This window comes from Perognathus longimembris, chromosome 2, assembly GCF_023159225.1.
Source record: "Perognathus longimembris pacificus isolate PPM17 chromosome 2, ASM2315922v1, whole genome shotgun sequence".
NCBI classification, from domain to species: Eukaryota; Metazoa; Chordata; class Mammalia; order Rodentia; family Heteromyidae; genus Perognathus; species Perognathus longimembris.
Window position 1 is genome coordinate 45,316,295 of NC_063162.1, and position 24,830 is coordinate 45,341,124.

Below are 24,830 nucleotides of genomic sequence, written 5' to 3' on the forward strand. Positions count from 1 at the left end.
TCTCTCTCTCTCTCTCTCTCTCTCTCTCTCTCTCTCTTTTCCTGGGGCTTGAACACAGGGCCCGGGCTCTGTCCCTGTGCCTCTGTGCTCAAGGATAGTGCTCTACCACTTGAGCCACAGTGCCACTTCTAGCTTTTTCTGAGTAGTTTATTGGAGATTAGAGTCTGGTCTTTCTTGCCTGAGCTAGCCTTGAACCACAGTCCTCAGATCTCAGCCTCTTGAGTAGCTAGGATTACAGGCATGAGCCATCAACCCCTGGCTAGAAACACATTTTATACCCTTAAATTTAGGAGCTTCAATGGGAGAAAGACAAGCAAAGGAGAAAAACCCTAGTTTCCATTCCTTCCTCCTCAGCCCAGTTGGGCCAGCAAAGACAGGCTAATAGACTTGGAGCACAATTACTGGCCACTCCTTTCTATCCTGGGTCTGACATGCAATCAGAGTCCACTCACAACAATTCTCTTAATATAAGGCCCTCTCTCATAGCTCTAGAGACAGCTTGATGACTAGCTCAAATTGCCAGGCTCACGCCTAGTAGTTATTATCCTCCTCAGCACTCATCCTCCTCCTACTGCAGCCCTGCTCTTCATCACTGGAAGCTCTTATTTAGATGCTTTGGAAGGGCCTCAGCGATCATGACAATTTCCCTGCCATTGTGGCTCAACTGCTTGCCTGTCATCCTCTCCCTCACAGCTGGTAGTGTAGGTATGTATTTAATGAGAGGATCAGAGCTGTTCTGTCTTACCAAGTACATGGAAGTGCATGGCGAGGTGAAAGGCTGCAAAACAGAGATGTAACTGCTTTCCCTTCTCCTGGGTGGTGGTGGGGTACTGATGGCTCCTTCCTAAATCCTTCTCCTGGGCACTTAACATAATGAAGACCAACCGCACTAACCTTTCTGCTCATTACCAGGTAAGTAAGATCTCCCTTCCCAAATGGAAAAATGAAACAACATCCAGAATAACCCATTAGGTGGGAGCTGCCCTGAGGACCAGCTCCTGGGTAACAAAATGAGCCAAATGGGAGACATGCTGGAGATGGGGGATACAGGCTAAGGGAGAGGATGCTGGCAAGGTAAGGGAGCTGAGGAAGGGGCAAGGAAGTGGGGAGGGTCTAGCCTGTGGTATGCCGCCTCGTGTCCAACAATCTACTCCTGGACTTGTAGTATTTGTACACTTTTGATTTTCACTGTGTACATCCTCTCACTAGGCTGATTTCAAACAACCACCATAATAAGGGTTCCCCGAAACATAGCACCCTGGCCAGGACATGTTGTCTAACACATCGGACCAGGCTGCAGGCTCCCAGGAGAGGGAGCTAAAAAGCTTGGTCATCTTCTCCCCACCTATACTAGGACTCTTTTACCCAAACTTGCACTTTAAGATTGGCCCAGTGTTTCGCTCTCTGGGGGCTGTCAGTTAGTTGATTTTGGCTCACTGACAAAGTTCCTGCTGGAATACCCGTGAGCCAGCCATGCTAAGGGAAACTAGGAAAGGGAGTTTCATGGGCCTGGAGTGGCAGAGCAGCCTGCCTAGAGACCAGCAGACAGTCAGATGGAAGGCAAATACAAATGCAGAGAGCTAAGCTGTGCTGCCCTTCAGCCAATTTATTGTTCTTCTGGTCCTAAAAGGCACTGGGGAATGAGGGGTGCCTAAAGCTCCTCCAGGAGCTAGAATGAGGTTTTAGCAGTGTGCATTTATATTGATCCCTCTCCCCCTCCCCACCAGACTTGGTTCATGTGTGCTTCTAAGCAGAGATAAGACCCCATGCCTGCAGTAGAAGGATGCTCAGTGGTCAAAGGTACTGGTATAGCACAGCACTCTTGTCTCATTCGCACATGGAAATCATTTGGAGAGTTCTTAAAGGTCATGAATTTTGAATCTGTCCATTAGAGATTCTGATTTAATGGGCATGGGATGTGGTCTGGACTCCAAGGTGTAGAAGCTGGCTGGGTAATGTGATCATGTAGCTAGTTTCCACCCCTCTGTGAGGATTAATGAGAGAAGCTGGTAAAGCACTGGCAGGGAGCATCCACGGTGGGAAGCCACCTCCCTGGGTGGGATGAGCTGTGAGGATGAGGCTGACTGCCTGTGAGTCTGCCTCATTACCTTACATTGTCTCTCCAAGAGGGAGTGTCCTTCCTCCCAACCACCGCTCTACCCCTCTGTCATAACTTTCCAGGGGCTTTTTGTAATTTTGCCATATGTGCCAGCTCTTCTCTCCCTATACAGCCCCCATCCCCCACCCCTGAAACCAAACCAAAACACTGTCCTGAAGAGCTGAGGCTTTGGAGGAAGGAGACAGCTTGGCTTGGAATCCTGTCTCATGCCCAGATAGCTTGCCCTTGGCCAAGTTCTCTCACTTTCCCTGTGCTTCAAGGTTTCAGCGAAGAGAATTAAGTCACAGCATCCTTGAGAAGGGCCGAGGGTAAAGTGGGTAGTCACTGAAGACATTACTATAACCCACCATGCAGGAGCCCCATGAGAGTGGAGACCTTGGATTCTCTTCATATCTCAGCTTGGGACTTGGCACCAAGTAGACACTCACCTAAACCCATGTCCATGCCTCCACAAACTTCTTATGGATAAAGGCTGGACTCGATCATTGGGACCATCAAATTATTCTCTAAACAGGGCCAGGGATGGAACTGGCCAATGAACACAGTGTGGAAGCATTTGGTTGTGTTTTAATCCACTATCAACAAATGTCTTGCTGTTTACCTGTGTCCTGCCCACGGAGTACCAACAGTATTCTGGAGTCCTTGTTTATCAAGGCTTCACCACACAGCAGCCAGCACAGAGAGCGCCATTTGGACAGAGATGAAGTGTGCGGGAAGTCTGCCCTGTGAGCAGACACAGGAGTGTAGAAGCCGCAAACAGGAGCTGATCTCATCTGGAGTCCAGGAGTCACCACTTATTTGCATTAATCAATATTGAAGCTTGTTTACTCCCAAACCTGTCCCTCCACCAAGACTGCACAGCAGGCAGGCAAGCCCTGCACCATCTGTTTAATGATCGCTTGCTTTCCTGCTTTCCTGGATGGCTGGCGGGAACTCTGCCTGCACTGATTACTTCAGGTGCTCTAGGGTACTATTAGAGTGTGGCACAGAGGGCACCAGGCTGCTACCACGTTGGAGGGCAAGCCATCCTTCCTGAGAGTCTGGGATTAAATCCTGGTTAGGCTTAAAGGTTGCTATGATCACTGCCTCTTCTCAGAAACCAAGTGGCCATCTCAAATTCTTTGGTGAGGAAGAAAGGGAGGAGAAGCTGCTACAATGGAGAAAGGCTTTCATCTCAATTGAATTCTGAAGTAGAATGGGAGTCATCAGAGACTTACAATTCTAGTGAAGCCTCTTGTGTTTGTGTGCAGAGAAGTATGATCCTCCACGCTAATGACACTTGCCTTTTATCCCACCATTAAGGCTTTAAGAACATGTGGAATAAGTTTGTTAGCTGCTAATGAAAAAAAATCCTGTAACTACTCAGCCAGCAGATATATTGCACAGGACAGGACACTGTGTTGATTCACAAGGGATCATATGACTGGAAAAGATAGTCCCACTCACTGACTGTTCCAAAGAACAGCTTCTCAGATCTTCAGTGTTCACTGGTAAATTTCTAACAGTGTATTTGTGTAGTTTGTTATTTCATATTCCATACACTAAAGTTGCCATCATTGATCCCCTGTTTTGCTGACTTTTAAGCTACTTCATCAAAAATCCTGCTTCCTTAAGACATAGAGAGTTAATGAGCATCTCAAGCTTTTTCTTTTCCTTTTTAATGATGCCTGCATTATACTAGTATTCTCTCTTTTGTTTGGCGTATAATCATGCACAACCTTTTTATTTCTTTGAGGTGGGAATATATTTTTATTTCCTAGATGCCATACTATAAAGATCAAATTAAGTGTGTTTGTGCAGCTCAAAAATAAAAGATATATTAAGGAAGGGGGACACACTGGTCTAGGTGCAAGGCACACTTGAAGCAAGTTTTATGTTTGGTTGTATTTTCTTTGTATATTATAAACATTTATTTAAACTTGTTGCAGTTTGAAGTAAATGTCCAAAATGTATGCTCAACAATAATCATTGAAATGTTTGCAGCATAAAAAAAAGAAGAAAAAGAAAGGGAGAAGGAGAGAGAAGGAGGAAGGATTGCCACTCCAACACCTACTATCAGTCCCCTGCAGTCAGCCTGAGAGTCTGTACAGCCAAGTTGTTATTTCTAAGTCTTTCCAAGTTATTTCAAGGGTAACCTTGGGTCATTCTTGTTCAACTCTCACAGACTACATTCTTGTAGCTCTCGTCTGACCTGCTCTTTGTCTCCTTAGCAGCCACCACTGGCTGAGCAGAGCTCCTTGCTCATCAGCACTGTTCTAAGCTCCATACACAGAAGCTCTCCTGGAGGAGGAAATGGAAAAGGTGAGAGACAAATTGCTAGAAGGATAAACCCACTGAGCCCTTGTTATTAGGGCCAGGCCACTCAACCCTGCAGTGGTGACAGACTGTGAGCTCAGCTTCAGACTCCCAGGGGCCTACTCAGCACCATGACCCGCCCCTGACACCCACAAAGCAGCTTGAAGATCTCAGGCTCCACAGCTGCTCCATGCCCTTCAGTTCTCCATGTTTCTGATTACTGGAGGAATGAATTCCTCTGGAGAGTTCATTAGTGGCAGTCTGGCATTAACTGTTGTCAGCCTGGCTTTTGGAAGTACTAGATACCCAAGATGACTTCTGCTTTCTCTACTCCATCAGTTATGTGGGAGATCAGAGGAAGCCCAATGGTTACAAAGCTTTGTAACCAGGAGGCACTACAATGAGACAGCTACTTCTAATTATCTACACAGCCAGGACTCAAAGAGGCCCCTTTAATATATACCCTAAAAGTTCAAAGGTCTTGCTCAGCTCTATGAGGAGGAGCTTTACATTTTATAAAATGCTGTGGCTAGGCATAGTGGCATACACTTTTAATACCAGCACCCAGGAGGAGAGGCAAGAGGACTGAGCTTGAGGTCAGCCTAGGTGACAGAGGAAGATCCAGTAGAAGTAAAATAAAACAAAATAATAAACTAAAAGCTGAGTGTGCAACAATGTCCTTGGTCCTCCAAAGGGTTGTGCGGATACAGATACAGACCATCCTTTCTATTTTTGGATGAGGAAACTGAGTCTCTGTCTGCAATGAAATGACCTCAAATAGACGGTAAGTGGTGAGGCTCAGACCTAGATAAAGATCTTCAGCTTTCATTTATCATCTGTTCTACCATCCTTAACATGCTAAGCAGGAAGTCTGTCAATGCCAATTACTGGCTTGGCAGAAATGGCTTTGTCCCCATCTGTGAGCTGCATGGGGCCTACAAGTGATCTGGAATGGCAGAGCAATGTGCTTCAAGGTGTGTACATAGGGCAGGAGGAGGTGAAAAGGGCTCCTAAGGGCCAGGCAGAATGCTACAGTTCTGCTGGGGCTGCCCACCTGCAGTCCTCCTGAAGAACAACACTCAGCTGACCCCTGCCCATCAGTCCACCTCCACCCAGCTCTGAGGCAGCATCCTCTGCCTCCAGGGTCCTGAGTGCTGGCCCCTGGGTAAGTGGCCCAGAAAGCTCAAGGGCATGGAGTGGAATGAGGCTGCTCATGACCAGTACTGGTGTGCTCATCATAGCATGCGGCCAGTACTGGAGTATACCAAATGGCAAAAGAGCCAGTAGAAGGTGATCACAGGCACCCCTGACCACAGCCCCGAGTCTGGGGATGCAATCATTTTCCCCGTTCTGCAGACAAGGCAGTGGAGGCTTGCAGAGATGTGGTGGCCTTTTTGTGCCAGCAATGCGCCTGGGGTTTCAGACTTGTGCCTTTTCTGCCATGAGACACTGAGAAACAATGGCAGGAAAGGAGGCTGGGGCAGGAGTTGACTGCAGACAGTAGTCAGGGTTGAGTAGAGTGGACCTATATAACCCATGGGGAGAGAAGAGTACACTGGCTTGTATTTCTTTTTGATCGCCCTGGGTGGTAGAGGTAGACAGTAGATGATTTCCTTTCCTGTGCCATCCAGAAAAACAGGCAGTCACACCCTGGGCATACATTGATAAGTCCCACTGCCCCCTCATGGCTGAAGCTGCCTTGTACATCAAGGCCTCACAGTGTGACTGGTGCCTCTCAGGGAACACAGTTTCCCCCCTGCACCTGCGAGACTCTGGTCCTGGGCTATCGGTAAGCCTACTTCCAATGCCACCTAGTACTTAATTGGGCAAACACTTGTCAGGGGGCCTTAGTAAGCATGTGACATCCATCTTTCTCTGCAGCCACAGAAATTCTGACTTAGGAAGCGAGAAGAAAGGCACAGGAAGCTGTATTTCAAATAGGTGGTCTTGGGTATGGGTTCTGAAGAGAATGCCTAGGAAATTCTGCAAGTGGAAGGAGTCATGCTTGGGAGGATGGTGAGGCCATGACCAGTATACTACCCCCAAGATGGCACCTGCTGCTTAGGAGAGGGTCCTGCATTGACTCTTCTCAGCCACACAGTTCACCCGGGATCTTGTTCAGCTGCACATGCTAATTCGTAAGTCAAGAGGTAGGACTTGAGTTCTGAGTTTCTACCAAGCTCTCAGGCGATGAAACTGAAAAGTGAGAGTCCAAGAGGGATTCTTAAAGTTTAGCAAGCTTCAAATCACCTGGAGAGGGAGGCAGGTAGTTAAAACAGACCTCTGTCCTCCACCTGGGTTCTGGATTGGGAAGTCTGGGGCAGGGACTAAGAAAGGGTATGATTCAACTGCTACTGATCCTGGGACCCCATCAAGTGGCTGGCATAGTGAGAAAAGAATAACACAGGAACAGAAGGGAGCAAATGCAGCCTGAAACATCCCTACAGAATACAGGGTCTCGTGTGTGTGTGTGTGTGTGTGTGTGTGTGTGTGTGTGTGTGTGTGTGTGTCGTGTGTGTGTGTGTGTGTGTGTGTGTGTGTGTGTGTGTGTGTTCTATTGGGGTTAGGTATTATGTGTGTCGGCCTGGGCTCTGTCCCTGAGCGTTTCCACTCAAGGCTTGTGCCTACAGTTTGAACTACAACTCCACTTCTAGCTTTTTGGTGGTTAATTGGCAATAAGCATATCATGGACTTTCCTGCCTGGACTGGCTTCAAACTGAGATCCATAGATCTCAGCCTCCTGAGTAGCTAGGATTATAGGCATTAACCACTGGTGCCCAACAGTCTCTTAACTGCAGTTGCTTTGTTTGATAAAAGCACTTCTTCTTTGCTCTCTTCAAAGGAGTGTGAAGCAGAGTAGGGGAAACCAGGGAATTGAGAGTTACAGGAAGTTAAATTCGAGCTTAATTGACACAGTCTCCTGCTTGGCAAATAAAATATTCTAAATCTATGATTTCCTCCTCACCCCCACATGTTCCAGCACTGAATTGCTATATAGCAGCAAGTCAGGAGAAATTCACGATGCTGCTATGCCCACCTTCAAGTCACATTTCAGCTACTGAGGAGAGAGAGCTAATAACTCCTTTATCTTCCAAGATGCAGGGCCCAATACAGACTTACATCATGGCTCTTTGTCACACTCAGTGCCTCACCTCCTCACAGGCCCTTCCTGGATCCTCCTGGGAGTTCCATCCCTCTAGGACACACTGCAAGGACACCTGGACAGCTGTGTGTTCTCTCCCTGAGGGCCATGGCACCTCCCCTGCTGCTGACCATGTCCTATCTGGTGGTCTCATGTTTGTTCTCAAGCAACTCAAGGCCAGGATATGCAGTTCATTCACTCAATCTCTGCAGATGTCCTGCCTCTCCAGAGACCAAATCTCCCCAAGAAGCCTTGTCCATAAATACTTGAAAGCCTCCATGTAGAGTTGGTGCCCTGTATTCCATATGTTCTGCATAAAATACATCTGTACTGAGCATGTACAGTCATTATTTCCTAAGCAGTGCAGTATAGCAACTATTTACATGTACTTACCTTGTGTTTAGTATCATAAACAGTCTAGAGGTCATTTAAAGTAAAGGAGAATAAACAGATGATTATATAAATACTTCCATCTTAGATAAGGGAATGTTAGCCTATACAGGTTTTAGTAACCACAAGCATCCTGGAACCAATCTCACATGAATACCAAGAGACAACTGTACCATTTTCCGGCTTGGAAAATATAGACACCATCCCATATCCCAGCAGCAATTTGTAAATGACTGTTTCCTGAACAAATGGTCTAAGCTACAACACCTCCCCCTTTGGATTGCCAGTGCCTCAGGACCCAGGAGGCTTCCCTGGGCAGCCTCCTGGGCAGGATAGTCTGCTGCTGGGTATGTTCATTAGAAGGCCAGCTGAGGAAAGAGACAAGACCTCTGACCTGCTCTACTGCTGTTCATTGGAACTGTGCCTGAGATTTGGCCAAGGCAGAGGGAATGAGAGACAAGATCTGAGGAAGGACGCAGGCTATTTGGGAATAAGGGAGAATGAGGGAAAGGAGATTGTATGGGTACAGCTGGAAGCATGGGCTGGGGCAGATGGGGTCAGATATCTAAATTGACTGAGAGCAGACACCAGATCTCTGCAGAACAATTTGATATAAACAATGCCCAACAGCAAGAAATACAATTTTCCATTATGACCAACCCCCTCCCCGAAAATATATATCTATGTAGAAAAAAAAATATATATATATGTATGCCTGTGCACACACACAATAAAACTGAAAGTAAAAGTCACAAAATAATAATTACCATGTTACATGTGACATATCTGACATTTTCTATTTCATTGAAAATTACTGGTCTCAATCCAATAATTGGCCACTACAATTCCCTACTGGCTCATGACCTATGACAGAAATAATCTGCCTCACTGTGTCTTGGGTATGTTCCAGGCACCCAAGCGGTGGAATTCTGCTCTACCATTCCTTCGAGCAACACAATGCCTCCTGTGTGCCCGTGGGAGTAGAGAGCTGGTGGATCCACAGAAGGGAGGGCACAAGGCTGACCATACAAGATGGCAGCAACCAGGGAAACTGCCTGCTGCACAGATCCATCATGTGGGGGTCTCCAGCCCCTAGTGAGCACCAAAGATAAGCACTGCCGCCTCCAGGGCTGAGCCTTGAAAAGCAAACAGCTCCCAGCCTGAATGCCCTGTGAAGGTCCCTGTCCTTTTCTCATCTGCAGAATGGAGTCCTAGCTCTTTCTCTCCCCTCAGAAAAGTCCAGAAGGGGGAGGAAGGTCAAATGGCAGGAGGATTGGGAACAACAGGGTACCTGAGTTGATCTCAGCAATGTTCAGATGCTGTAAGCCTCCAGGTTTTTCTGGAGCCAGGCCAGAGCATCTTTGGGGGCAGTTTCTTACGACAGCTGTCCTTCCGATGCATTTGGAGCCTTAGCTTTAGAGCCATTTGCTCTCTACTTACTGAGCTAAAGCTCTAAGATACATCATGTGTCTCAGAGGTAGTTCTTATTTAAAATTTGTTTTATTTTCTCAGCACCCACTAAGGGTTCTGAAGGGAAAAGATAAACTTCTTGGAAGGCATCCGAAGTTTCTACTGCCTTTATTCCAACAAGATCCTACAGACCAGCCACAACCTGAGAACAGCATAAAGCTATTTCCACAGTGAAGAACATGCAGCTGGGAGCTCTCACCTCCCTCCAACAGAGAGCCATGACAAATACGGAGGTGGGGGTGAGGAGGAGCGAGGAGGAGGAGCGGGAGCTCCTACTGGTTTGGGAGTGTTAAAGCTCCCAAGAAGCAAGAATGGATGGGGAGAGAAAGAAGTAGGCAGGGCAATGGCTGCCCTTCCATACTCCCCCTCCCTTACACTGGAGAGTGAAAACCACCCAAGTCCTGCCGTGGAATGGCTCCTTGTGAGCACTCAGGCACCTGCAGCTTAGGGAAAAACAGGGGCCTCTACTGGACAGGGATCACTTCCCAGCCACAGCATCTCCAGATTCTCCAACCTGGCCCAGCATAAGGCTGGGCACTATAAGGCTATGCCACATGCTGAAGTAATCAGAGCCTCGTCACTGCCGTGTCTTTTGCCTGCCCAGCTGTGCAACAGGCACTTCACCATGAATTTCTCTCAGACCTTCAGTTTCTAGGTCAGTCAAACAGGGGTGATCACCCTGCAGATGCGATGTTGGTAAGCTGTAAGATGAGCCACATGTAACGAGTTATTACTGTCACTGTAGAAAGACAAAGGCATGTGTCTGTGAGAGCTTCAATTGCAGGGGTGCTGCTGTGAGATACTATCTCTTGTGGAAAAAGAAGCATGCCCCAAGTTGCCTCCTAAAGGCCAGTCAAGAAAACCCTATGGCAGACATGAAATTGAGGATTTGGAATGGTGTGTTTTCCCCCTCGCATGTCTACAGTCTCTCTGTGCAACCTGATGCTCTCTCCTAATGTCTTAGGATGGTAGTTTTATTCATCCAAACAAACCTGGGACAGCTATCATGGACTGTTCTCAACTCCCACCCAGCCAGGGCCTGACTGCTGTGGGGCTGAGAGATGGGCAGACATTCCTGTCAGGCAGTCCATAACGCTCAAAAAACCCTTGCTTTTCATCAAATGACATAATGACTGCAAACGGACTTAAAAAACTAAGAGCAAAATTGAAAGGGATTAGAAGTAATAGCAGTAGCATCATAATAATCATTAAGGTAGAAGCCCAGTGAGGTGAAATGGGGCCAGGCCAGCTGCAGGAGGGAGATAGGAAGGGGAAGACAAAGAGACACCCAGCAAGTACCCAGCTTCCTCTGGGAAGATCAGACTGCCAGCAGAAGAGGACACTCAGTTCTTCAAGGTCCTGGTGAGACAGAGGTACAGAACTGCTGCAAGAGAAGGGAGGGCCTGCCTCCAACCTCAGCAGACCCCAGATCCCTGGGGATGTGGTTTGGAGAGGATGTGTGTGGGATGCTTGGTTCCCTGTGGCCCATGCTCATCTACATGGAGGCCTCTGTGAAGGCAGGGGACTCAGGTAGGAATCAATGTAGAAAGGGTCACAGCTTAAAAGGGTCTCGAAGACAGCCTAGGCTGACAAACAGAGACCCAGAGAGGGACACTGTGGTCCACAGTGGCTCAGTTCTTTCTGGAGAAGCTCTGGTCATCTACCTGCAGAGCCACACAATGGCAATCTTCTCAGTAGTAGCTCTCCTGCCTGTGAAAGCTGAACCCCAGTTTCAGGCCCTGCAGAGTCTCATGCAACAGCAGCCCCAAGCTGGGCTGGACTCACTCACCCACAATTTCATTCTCCTCCAGGTTGATAGTCTCCAGTGCTGGCAGGGTGGTGAGCTGCTCAGGGAAGTCTTGGAACTGGTTCCGGGACAGATCAATAGACTTGAGGTGTTGCAGGCTGCTGACCTCATTGGGGAGACGATGGAGGAAATTCCCTTCCAGACGGAGTTCTGGCACATGGAAGAAAGGAAGGAAAGATAGATGGGAAAGGGGCCTGCTCAGAAGGGCATCAAGGAAACCCCAGCCCCTGACCCCTTACAGGAAGTACTCTCAAATAACTGATTCCATGTATGTCCTACAGGAGAAGGGTAATGTCCACACAGCTGCCATGGCTTGCCACCATCTTTCCATCAGAGATTGCCTTTTGTGTTAGAATGAAGATTTTCCTGACAGGAGCCTGGGACCAGTTGGAGTCAGGATCCTGAGATGGGCAGTCTACCAAAGAGATATCCAGTTTCACGTCCTTCCCTGACCCAAGGACTCCAGGGAGCTGTCAAGTTCTTCCTGTACCATGTGTCCTTGTTCCCTGCTTAGTCATAGATGGGTACCTGCCCCAGAGAAGCTGCTCCAAAAGCTGACCAGCAGCCTACGCAAGGACCTGTGCATGAAGAGGCTGGACCAGACAGTGACAAGAGACAGGTCAGTGTAGAGGCTAAAATTGAAAGGCTGACAGAGAGGCTGGGGAGCCCCCTGGGGGGACCTGTATGAGGACAGGTGAGGGGCAGAACTAAGATCAACAGGTGGGGAGCAAGGGGAGAATGGGGAATCCTGTTGCTTAGTGACTAGTCTAATCTGGCCACCTCCAGGTGTGTACTCAGTCACTTAGTCCAGGGAGGTCTCAGTTTCCTCATCTGAGCAGAGGGCTGATAATAACTCCTGCCTCACAGGGCCATTGAGGATTGACTGAGTTTGTTAACACAGATAAAAGCATCAGGAGAGAAATAAGAGGGGATCCCAGGCCCCATTCATATGTGATCATCCTGTGAGTCCCTCCTCTGTTTCAAAAGCCTCCACATCCTGTCTGATTCAAAGGAAGCAGAAGCCCAGGAATGTCACGTGACCTGAAGAACATCTTTGCCTCATCTCTCCAGGGCCAGCTTTGTGAGCAGATGACCAGTACAGTCACACAAGGTCTTATGCTCAGAAGAGGCCTATCCTTGTAGTAGGATGTTCTGTAGGCCTTCTCCAAAGTCTTCATCATTTTACCTTTGAATCAGTGTTCAGTAAGGAGCACTGGGGTGGTAGAATCTGAGCTCAAACATAGCCCTGCCTCTGAGAACCTCTGGGATGAAGTGTCAGTAGCTCAGCTCCTGCTCCCTGGGACCCCAGAACCTACTTGGTATCCTTTAATTCCTGCTCTGTGACAGATGTAACTTCTACCCTCAGCAGAGAGTCTAAGTCGGGCTCTGTGTTGTGTCAGGAGGATCAAGGTGGGAGCTGTTGCCTATCCCTTGCCCAGAGCCCTTCCTTAGAAGTATAGTAAGTCTGGTGGGTGGCCAGCTAGAAGCTGAGTCTTGACAAATATAAGCTCCCTCCCTCCCCTTACCTAGGGACCAAGCCTATCCTAGCACCAAATGTATTAAAGACTCTTGGAGTTGCCTGGCTGCTATGGGTTAGGCCAGGGCAAAGCAATTGGTAAGAGCAGAAAACCAGCCACTGTAAGGCCTGAGTGCATGCATGGGAGAGGAGGCTTTGCACTGGGAGGGGGGGGGTGGCCTTGAGCATCTGTGTGCCTGCACAGTCTCTATTCCTTCTTTCAGTCTTTCCTAGCAAGGCTAGAGTTCTTTCTGGCCCACTCAAAACACCTCCAGAAACCAGCCACATAATACAAGTTGTATAATTTCCTGATCTCATATGTGAGCTAAATGCTCTGATAATGGCACATAAAGCTCTCATTCTACAACACAAAGATGAATGGTATAATTTGCCTGCAGTCTTCATTTTTTCTTACTAACAATGACATTAAGTAACAAAGGAAAAACTCCATGATGCGCAGAGATAGCAAAAGAAAGGAGGCAGCATTCCTTGGAGTTTAAGGCACTTTCCTCAATTGGAAATTCCTTTTACAACTACTTAAAGATAATAATTTTTAAAAGTTATCATTTTTTTTTAAGTCTTGTACTTCACTTTTGGTGGGGGGTAGCCATTATAATGCTGGCTCTATCCTTCCCTCTGGGCTCTGTACTCTTATACAGCTCCAGAAGGTAGCCTTGAGTTGAAGGAGACACTCTGAAGTCCCAATAGCCCATTAGAGAGTGGTTGTACACACCTACAATCCCAGCATTCAGGAGGGCTAGGCAGGCATTTGCAAATTTAAGGCCAACTTGGGCTACACAGACCCACCTGGGTGGGTCTACACAGGGAGACCCTATTTCCAAACAAACAATCCAGCAAAAACCCTCCAAGTATAAAAATAAAGACCAGGAGCTGGTGGCTCATGCCTGTAATCCGAGCTACTCAGGAGGCTGAAATCTGAGGATCATGGTTCAAAGCCAGCCCAGGCAAGAAAGTCCATGAGATTCTTATCTCTAATTAACCATCAGAAAACTGGAAGTGGAGCTGTGACTCAAAGTGGTAGAGTGGTAGCCTTGAGCCAAAAGATCAGGGACAGTATCCAGACCCTGAGTTCATGCCCCATAACATACAATACACACACACACACACACACACACACACACACACACACACAATTTTTTTTTTTTTTTTTTTTTTTTTTTGGCCAGTCCTGGGCCTTGGACTCAGGGCCTGAGCACTGTCCCTGGCTTCTTCCCGCTCAAGGCTAGCACTCTGCCTCTTGAGCCACAGCGCCGCTTCTGGCCGTTTTCTGTATATGTGGTGCTGGGGAATCGAACCTAGGGCCTCGGGTATACCAAGGCAGGCACTCTTGCCACTAAGCTATATCCCCAGCCCCACAATTTTTTTAAAAGATAACTAATTTGAAAAACACCCTAGCCAGGCTCTGTCTTTTTTGAACCATGATCCTTAGATCTCAGCCTCATGACTTAGGATTATAGGGGTAAGCCACCAGCACTTGACTTTACTGTGTCATTACTGAAATGCTAACCTATCTATAATAGAAATTCTGGGGGTGGTAATGTCGCTTAGTGGTATAGTACTTGCCTAGCATTCATGAAGCCCTTGGTTCAATTCCTCAGTACCATAAAAACAGAAAAAAATCTGGAAGTGGTACTGTGGCTCAAGTGGTAGAGTGCTAGCCTTGAACAAAAGAAGCTCAAGGACAGTGGCCAGGCCCTGAATTCAGGCCCCAGGACTGGCAAAAATAAATAAATAAAAGAATATATGAAATAGGAATTCTTCCAGTTGGTTTCTGTTCCCTCCCCTATAGTATTCATCTCCAACCATTTCCCAATCTGTTTATATGCTGCTGACATCCTCTTATGAGAACACTGGCAGCATGAATGTGGCGCCTTGCTCTTACAGAAAAGTACTGACAACACTACACAGAATAGTGAGCACTCACTCAATACCAAGGTCTCAGAGGCCTTGTCAGGCAGCCTGCCCTGGCGCACTGGCTCTGAGGCAGGTAGCATACCTGGCAGAGTGGAGCCTCATTTCCTTGGAAGGCTCTGATTGATGCTCATGGCAAGAACTTCCATATATCTAATCAAGGAAGGTAAAATCCAAGTAGGCTTTACCCGATGCCCTGGAGGTGAAAAATGAGCCTCATCACCGGTCTCAGAAGCCCTCAAAATACCCAGGATAGAATGTTTGGAGTCATATTTAGATCTGAGTGAAAGACAATGATATCCATGAAGGGCACAGCCTGCTTTCTGACAGCTCCCAGGGACCTGCTTGGGGGCACCGCTTGCTGCTCACATTCTCATCAGAGAGGACTATGTGTAGCCTCTGCCTGGCTCCAAAGTCCCAGAGACGGAGGCCAGCCCAAAGGGCTTCTGACTGGTCCTTGACATCATCCACACACAGGACACAACCCCATCTGGCACTCACATATTGTGAAAGCTCACCTGAGTGCCCTAGGAAAAGACTTGGGGTCTGGGCATGGCGGAGCATTGGTGTGTAGTGGCTTTTCCAGGATCTCTTGCTTCCCCTTGCTTCTCACTCCAACCAGGCTACTGCCTGCTTCCACTACAGAGACCAAGACCTGTGGTCAGGAAGCTCTAGGCTGGAGAGCAAAGCAGTTTCCCAAGAAAAGTGGGCAGGAGTCAAAGGAAAAGTGGACAGGGACTGAGGGACAGCTGGCCATGTGGGGAGGGAGGTGGGCTGAGAACCTAGACAGAAGTGCTGACATGGTCTAGAAGTTCTTTGTGGATCCTAAGCAATCAGCAATCAGGAACTAGCATAGGGCCTGGAAGGCAGGACACATTTCTTGAATAAGTGAACTAGTGGATGGAGGACCACTAGATGTTTACAGGCTGACTTGACCTGAATTCCCCACTCTCCCTGCTGTTCCCAGGTCTGCACAAGACTAGCCCTGCAGTGGGGTAGTATGGAGGTGGGGAGAGCTGTACAAAGATCAGCCGAGGAAGGAGATTCCTCTACTAGCCTAGGCTCTCTGTCCAGAAACAATGGGGTTCTGAACATAGTGGCGAGCCTCTGCGTCATCTGTATCAAGCTGCCAGATAAAATGCAGGATGTGTTAGGCATGGTAGCTGGATAATAGAGGTGCTTTGCTTTCTTCCTACTCTCTTCTGCCAGGGTTCACCATTCCACTTAGACCTCATGCTGGGTGTATCTATTGCCTACTCAAAAACAAATAGGATAGACTTTCAAATGAAGCCGTAGAATGCTTGCAGGTATGATTGGGTCACAAATATCACGCAGAGACAGCAACAGATGAAGTGGGAAGAAGAGATAGGTGCAAAGACATTCTAAACTGTAGAGTAGAGCAAAGGAGACTTGCTGGCGGGCTTGGAAGAACAAGGGAGGGGACTGCAATCCTTTGTCACAGAGCTCAGAGACTGGAGGATATAGGCTTGGAGTTGATTCTATCAGAGTGCCCTATTGTTCCAGGTGTGGCCCCTCCCCTCATGTACTGAAGGGCAGAGGAGCTTGCTGGAACCAGTTGTCTTCCAGAAGGGAGGAGGTATCCTCTGCTTGTAGGGCAAGAACACCTGTCCAGGCTACCTCCAAATGCTCTTCTAGGGGCTGGGTTTGCTCCTTCCAGCTCTGAATCAGTTGATCTCTCTGGCACATGTTTCTGCTCTATGTAGCAGCCTTACAATGCTTAGGATCTCATCTCCATAATTGTATCTCTGATTTTGGCCTAAGGATGTGAAGGCCTGTGAGCTTGGGTTCCTTTAACACTGCTAGGGAGGCTGATCCTGCCCTTAAGTGTGCATACAGCAGAGGTCCTTTGCTCCTCTGAGGTAACCTCTGAGTAAACCAAGAGACCGGGAAGTGGGGGCAGAACAATGCTCTGTAACTTCATCTCCAGTGCATTGGGGGGTCCATGGTCTTTGCAAGGATAGCTTCACTGATCCCCAGCTTTGGAAATTTAGCATGCCCAAGATACCTCTTGCAGAACACCAGGCAGCAGGCCCTTCCAGGGCTCTGTCCACATTATCTATGATCCCTCCCAGCCTCCTCAAGGACAGAGGCAGCTTGGGTAGAACACACTGAGGAATGGAGAGAGTAGCCCTCCCTCCTTCACTCTTGCCTTTTTATGTGAATACCCTCTGTCCGTGTCACCCCCAGACACCAGACATTCAGGGGTCTCAGAGCTGAAGGCCACTCTCCCAGGGGCCCAGACAGGAAGTGATGCTATGCCTTCTCTGGTATTCAGTGGCTTATCAGAGAGAGGGACGAAGCTCTCCTCCCATGTGTCATGTTGGCCCAGGTAATAATGAAAATTGTCAGCTTTATGTTTTGTGTGGCAGCCATCAAAGAGCTCTGTAGTGAGGACACAGGGCTGCCTGGGCAGCTGGGGAGGCCACATAGACAGGCTCTGTGGGGTGCCCACTGTGAGGACCCAGGCACTTGTTCCTTATCAGAGAGAATCCAAGAACTCAGTCTTGGGAAGACATTGGAAAGAGACAAAGGAGCCTGTCACTGATGAAAAAACAAATCAATAAAAAAAAGTCCAGGACAATGTCTCAGCTCACCCAGTTCCTAATCAAGAGTTGTCTCTGACAGGCCAGGCTCCCTTGGGTCTGGTTTTCTCCAACTTCCGGGCCCTCAGGTCAGCAAGCCTTCATAAACAGACTGGTCTGACTGCCCATCCTGTCCACAATGATGAACCCTGTAGCAGCCCCTCTGTTGGCCCAGGGGACATATGATTTGCTGAGAAGGACAGAAGGACCTCAGGTCCCAGTACCTTCAGGCTCGGATGAAGATAAAGCCTAGGGCTGGGCCTTCAAGGTCCCTCTGTCTTCTTCACTTTCCTGGATTCATGCCTCAACTCCCCATGCGTCTGTGTGGATGCCTCTCAGCTTTTCCATAGGTCTATTTTAACCATCCTTCCAGGATCTCTCCACAGTGTTCCCAACTCCAGCAAAGGTGACTCCTTGGGTCAGGCCCCACCAATGCACCTTAACTCTCTGCTCTGTGATGTTTATTCTTGTTCCATCTTTCCAATTACTTCCCCAAACACATCTTTTATTTTCTAAAAGATGCTGCAGAAATTACCCCTTTATCTGGCAAACACCTACTCATCTATCAATTCCGCTTTGTTATTTCCTCTGGAGGCATCTTGATTCCTCACTCACCTAAAACAGAAGTGAGTTCCACCTCCTGGTCACCCTGAACTCTCCAGCTGATGTCTGCCACCTGCCCCTCACATTATCATGTGGCTGTCTGCTGAGATGCCTGCCTCCCCTGCCAAGTGGCCCCATACTCATTCCCAAATGTCATGGGGCCAAAGAGCTATATGCCCAGTGGATTGGAGCACTCATGCTGTCACTCATCTGGGCAACCCCTCACCCCCTAATGGACCAGGACAGAGGCACAAGGATCCTTGGGACTGAGGAGAATGGCAGGGGTGAGAGAGCTTGGATGTCTTGACAATGGTTTCACCAAAGCAGAACTTTTTACTCTGAAAACTACTGCAAGAGAGTAGGAGAGACATTAGAACTTACAGGTACAGGGTTTCTGCACAGCTAAGGACATGGTTACTGAACTAAAAAGGCAGCCAAGCAATGGGGAAAAGATCTTTACCAGTACTACATCAGACAAAGGGGCCTAAAATCCATTATATACAAAGAGCTCAAGAAACCAACCCCTCCAAAACTCAATACACAAATTACTAAATGGGCACTGGAGCTAAGAAGTGACTTCTCAGAAGAAGAGGTAAGAATGGCAAAGAAGCACATAAGAAAATGTTCACCATTCCTGGCCATAAAGGAAATCCAAACCAAAACAACCCTGAGATACCATCTTACCCCCAGTTAGATTGGCCAACATTTTGAATTTGAACAACAAATGCTGGTGGAGATGTGAGGGAAAATGAACCCTACTTCACTGCTGGTGGGAATGTAAACTAGTATAACCACTCTGGAAAGCAGTCTAAAGGTTCTTCAAAAAAAACTAAACAGGGGCTGGGGATACGGCCTAGTGGCTAGAGTGCTTGCCTCGTATACATGAGGCCCTAGGTTCGATTCCCCAGCACCACATATACAGAAAATGGCCAGAAGTGGCGCTGTGGCTCAAGTGGCAGAGTGCTAGCCTTGAGCAAGAAGAAGACAGGGACAGTGCTCAGGCCCTGAGTCCAAGCCCCAGGACTGGCCAAAAAAAAAAAACAAAACAAAAAAAAAAAAAACAACTAAACATAGCCAGGCACCAGTGGCTCACGCCTGTAATCCTAGCTACTCAGGAGGCTGAAATCTAAGGATCGCAGGCGGTTCAAACTCAGCCAGGGCAGGAAAGGCCATGAGGCTCTTATCTCCAATTAACCACCAGAAAACCAGAAGTGGCACTGTGGCTCAAAGTGGCAGAACACTAGCCTTGAGCTGAAGAGCTCAGGGGCAGTGCCCAGGCCCAGAGTTCAAGCCCCATGATCTACAAAAAAAAAAAAAAAAAAAAAAAAAAAAAAACCACATAAAACTAAAAAACAAAACAAACAACAACAACAACTAAACATAGACCTTTCTTATGACCCAGCCATACCATTCCTTGACATCTAACCTGAGCATCATGAGGCAGGATATAAGAACACCTGCACATCCACGTTCATTGACACACTATTCACAATAGCCAAGATATGGAAACAACCAATGTTCAACAATAGATGAGCATATCCAAAATATGTGATACCTATATACAATGGAATTTTACACAGCCATTAGAAAGAATAAAATAATGTCATTTGCAGGGAAATGGATGGAACTAGGACAAATCATGTTAAGTGAGGTAAGCCAAGAGGAGAGAGACAAACGGTTCATGTTCTCCCTGATATGTGGAAGTTCGATCTAAAAGGCATTTGGATTTAACAAAGCACACAGAATTCAAGACACTCCCATACAGTGAGACCAAAAGAGGTTAGTCTTGGGAGAGAATCACAAAGCACCTCTTCATATGTATGTTATATACATCTCTTCAGTATGTATGTAGTGGCTCTCTTGCCACTAGGCCATATCCCCAGCCCAATGGATGCTGCTAATTTTGAGCAGTTTCTCCAACAGAGAATCAAGGTGAATGGGAAAACTGGAAATCTTGGTGAAGGGGTGGTGATCATCGACAGAAGCAAGAACCTCTAAGGAGCCTTTCTCCAAAAGGTATTTGAAATATTTCACCAAAAATATTTAAAGAAGGGGCTGGGGATATGGGATATGGCCTAGTGGCAAGAGGGTTTGCCTTGGATACATGAAGCCCTGGGTTCAATTCCCCAGCACTACATATACAGAAAATGGCCAGAAGTGGCGCTGTGGCTCAAGTGGCAGAGTGCTAGCCTTGAGCAAAAAAAAAAAAAAAAAAAAAAGCCAGGGACAGTGCTCAGGCCCTGAGTCCAAGGCCCGGCACTGCCCAAAAAAAAAAGAAGAAGAAGAAGAAGAAGCCGGGGACAGTGCTCTGAGTCCAAGGCCCAGGACTGGCCAAAAAAAAATAAACCAAAAAACTGAAGAAGAATAATCTACATGATTTGGTTATGCATAGTTGCTAACAGCAAAGAGAGTTATGAATTACTTCCAGATTAACCAAGATGAAGAACAAAAGGAAGACAAGGATTAAAATTCATTTATCTGGAATATTTTGTATGAGTTCTTGAATAAAAGTTGGGAAACCCCCCCCCAAAATAAAATAATATTTCTATTGAAGAAAAATAGAACTCTGTTATCTACAAGCTGCAGCTACCATCTGCTCAGGATCCTAACCTATTTTCTACAGCACCAGCCCAGGACACAGGGCAGCTCCAATTCATACCTGTAAGAAGTCAGACTGTTACTTATAGCAACAATGCAGGGAGGCCAATCAATTACCCAGTAACAACTGGTCCTGAATGGCCAAGACTCAATAATTTGGAGCATCCCTGATTTGTGTCTCTTATTACAATGAATGACCAACCAGACAAAGACACACACACACACACACACACACACACACACACACACACACTCACACACACCCTAACCAATCACTTGGGTTACGGGCTTCTAATTAGACACCTGCAGCTGCCCCATGACAGCAGCCAGAGAACAAATGGAACCAGATCCTCCTGCTGTTCCACTGTGAAGCTAACCCACTGCTCTGCCCGCCTCTGAGTCTCCACCAAAAGCAAGGGGTAGGTCTGGCTGCCTGCTGTACAGCAAGCCCACAGTAAGCGCTTCTACTTGTCCTACCTGAGTGGAAGTGAGGAGACAGGGGTATAGGAAAGAGGGGAATAGAAAAGCCACAGCTGGACATTGGTCCACTCTCCACGGGGCCACCTGCTGTTAGATGGATTCTATCGCCTTCTCAGCTCTTGCTTTTTTTCTTTCCATCAACTTGTTGAGGGACAAAGGGGATGAAATAAATAACTTAAAGATGCCCCAAGCCCACGCAGCCAAGAACCCTGGGAGACAATGAGACAGGCAGATTGTTCTCTCCTTGGTATGGAGGCAATCTACCTCTGCCAAGAACCCAGGAGAGGACACAGTGGTCCTCACTATGCCTCCTCCACACACATAAAAGAGGACTGTTGTGCTGAGAAAGAAATGACAACAAAGGCTTGAGTCTAGAGCCAGATGGGGACTTGGCTCCAGCTCTCTCCACCCCTGCCACACAGCTCTCAGTACACGGTGTGAAATCCAGTTAGCAGAGTGCCAGCCTCTCTCTGCAGGCAGGGCTCGGCACTGAGGTGGAGTTCAAAGGGCACAAGGCATCACCCCAAACACTTGTCTGCAGCTGAGCCTCAAGTGGCACTTCCCCACCACCCTTTGCCATGCTGCTGATGAGACCCCCCACACTCCCGTGCATGCGACACTTAGGACACTGTCAAGTCCTCTGAAAGCTTTTCTTTTTCCTCACCCCTTCCCTCCCTCTCTCCATCTCTCTCTCTCCTTCTCTCCCTCCCTCCACTCCTCCCTCTCTCCTCCTCTCTCTTCTTGCCTTCCTCCCCACAGCCACTTCTGCCACCACCGCTACCACTCTCAGTAAACATCTATTCCTCTGCCCAGCAGGGCCTTCTGGCACTTGGTTCCTATCAGTATCTCACCTAGGCTCCCAGAGGTGAGGATGCATCTGTCCTGGCAAACCTGGGCTCCTGCAAGGAGACAGACACCTGGCTTATTCGCCTCCTAGATTCTTCTATCTCCAGACTCTGGAGGATACCAAGTGCTCAGAGGACTGGACTTGAAGAATACACTTGAGCTCTCTATCCCACAGAAAGCCTCTTTCTGACTGCCCTTCCTGGGGGTTCTGGTGCCTTCTCAATTTTTCTAGAATGGAAATGCCTATTCTAGTTTGCTAGATTCCATACTAGAGGACTTGAGCTAACACAGGAGGCCTGGGAAAAGCAGTCCTGATCTTGGCAGTGGGTCCCAGTCCTAAGTTTTCTGTTCTGACACCCTGTCAAGTCCTCTTTCCATGGTCCTCCTTCTCCATCCAAGTGAGATGGTAGAGGCAATGCTAACATTTCAGCAGATTATCTCAATTAGAGGCCAATGCGCTAAATCTACCTTAAAAATATGCTCCATTGGCTTTTGGCTTTTGTAATACTTAGGGAAATTCACATAAACATGTTAAATTCCCACATTCTACTAAATGGTTCAACAGCAGGTGACACAGGCCCATTGTCTCCCACAGCACACTGGCTAAAGCTGAATGAGTCCCCACCACTTTCTATTGCTCTTCCCCCAATCAGAATCCCTCATTAGTTGCACAGTCATCTATGCATTAATGTTGATAACCCCTGAACTGTGGTTCTCAATTTTGGCAGCTAGAACTTTAGCCTGGCTCGTTCTGGAGGTACAAACAAAATAACTGTGTTTTTAGAAAAGCTCCTCAATTGATTCTGATTTCAGCTAGGGGCAAGTGGGAGCTCTTGGCCCAAGAAATTTGCTGGCTATGAGGACTCACTTCACCTGTGCAAAGCATCAGTAAGAGAAGAAAGCAGAGAAAAGCAGGCCCGACACCAGAGGTGGTCTTGGGAAATGGACCCACAGTCATCAGAACTTTTAGCTTTTGGGCTGGGAATATGGCCTAGTGGCAAGAGCGCTTGCCTCATATACATGAAGCCCTGGGTTCGATTCCCCAGCACCACATATACAGAAAACGGCCAGAAGTGGGGCTGTGGCTCAAGTGGCAGAGTGCTAGCCTTGAGCAAAAGGAAGCCAGGGACAGTGCTTAGACCCTGAGTCCAAGGCCCAGGACTGGCCACAAAAAAAAAAAAAAAGAACTTTTAGCTTTTTAGGCACAAAGGCATTGAGCACTGTGAGCCTTCCCAGAAGCAACATTCTCCCTCCTATAGATGGTTCTCTGTGAACCTTGCTGGTGGCCTTCCCAGGGCCCCCTAGCCATTTTACACCAGCTCCTTCCTATTGGAAGTAGCTGGACTAGGTTTGTCTATTGCCTTCTGGGCACGCCTCCTCAAGGAAGCCTGCCAAGCTTAAAACCTGCTGTGTGATAGGCTTGCTCTAGCTGCTCCTGTGTCACTAGCATTCTGTTTATTTCTCTAAACAGGATGGTAAACCCTTCTCATACCCTAGCAGCCAAGGAACCCCAGAGGGCAGAGACCACCTTTCTCAGGCTCCCCTTTCCCTCTCCCATCCCCCTGCCCTCTCATTTTGCCAACACACAAATGCCTGGCTTGCAGCATCTTGACACAGGTGGCAGGAAGGAGCATTGCCTGTAGAGAAAGGAGTGGGTGCCGCAGTGTCAGCATCAGGCTCATCCATCCAGAAGAGCCATTTCCGAAGCACTACAATGCCCACCACTGGCCTCCTGCCCATCTGCTTCCTGGCATCATATCTGTGTGTTCTGTGTGCCCAGAAAGAAAATGCCAACATCACTGGCATCATTAACTCCTAAGCTGAGAATGCAGCACAGTGAACAAGGCTGTCACTGGGTATGTAAAGGCCCTCATTCAAGTCTGCAGAGAATTAATTATTGCCAGGCCTCAGGGACTAAATGCCATCCCTGCTGGTCTGTTCAATACAAAAGAATCAATGGATAGATTGGGAATGTGGCTTAATGATAGAGTGCTTGCCTAGCATGTATGAAGCCCTGGGTTTGTTTCATCAGTACCACATAAACAGAAAAAAGCCAGAGGTGGCTCTGTGGCTCAAGTGGTAGAGTGCTAGACTTGAGCAAAAAGAAGCCAGGGACAATGCTCAGGCCCTGAGTTCAAGCATCTGGACTGGCAAAAAAAAAAGTCAATGGAGGAGCCACACCCTTAGACCTCACTCAATCTGATTCACAACCAGATGGAGACTGGAGACTGCTGAGGAGAGAGGTCTATCTTCAAAGTTGGGGACAACTTTGGTAATGTCCCTCATACAGAGTGAGAGCCTGAAGGACAAAGTCTTGCCATTCCCTGTGTGTCGGAGCTGCTGACCAGGGCCTACCTCTGAGCTGACTGAACGTGGTCATGAACTTGCTGGTGAGGGACTTGAGCTCATTGTTCGCCAGTGTGATGAGGTGGATCTGGTCGGAGACATTCCGCAGGACCTTGTAGATGCCGATGGGGAAGGAAACCAGCTTGCACTCCTCCAGGTCTGCAGCCAGAGGACAAACACAGATCAGTTATCAGCCATGGCTGCCAAAGAACATGTCCAGACCCACGGGGACCTAACACCTCTCTCCTCCGGCCTATCTCATTCCTGACGTCAGACCCTGCCCTCTCTCTCCCAGGAGGCCCCTATCAGCAACTTCTAGCACCTTCTGTGTTACTACTGCCTGCTAGCAAGACAGAACCTTGCAAGCACAGCAACAGGCAGCATTCACAGAGGTATCCTTGAAGCCCTTAAGGACCAAGTCCTTTTGGAATCAACAAAGACTGTACCAGGAGAGTACTTCACACAGCCTGCAGTAAAAGTGTACAATGGCTGGGTGCCAGTGGCTTACACCTTTAATCCTAGTTACTCAGGTGGCTGGGATCTAAGGATCATGGTTTGAATCCAGCCCAGGCAGGAAAGTCTGTGAGACTCTTCTCTCCAATTAACCACCAAGTTCAAGTGGTAGAACACTAACCTTCAGCAAAAAAGCTCAGGGATAGTGCCCAGACCCTGTGTTCAAGCCC

General features: G+C 47.9%; 1 protein-coding gene across 1 annotated transcript in view; it reads right to left on the bottom strand.

Moving 5' to 3' along the window:
* The window catches only part of Lrrc20 (leucine rich repeat containing 20), a 72,446-nt gene that overhangs the window by 11,729 nt on the left and 35,887 nt on the right, over positions 1-24,830 (bottom strand). The window contains exons 3-4 of the mRNA XM_048338944.1: positions 24,157-24,306; positions 11,206-11,373 (exon numbers count right to left, since the gene is read on the bottom strand). Of these exons, the coding sequence (XP_048194901.1) occupies positions 11,206-11,373; positions 24,157-24,306 (318 nt within the window). The remainder of the gene's footprint in view (positions 1-11,205; positions 11,374-24,156; positions 24,307-24,830) is intronic.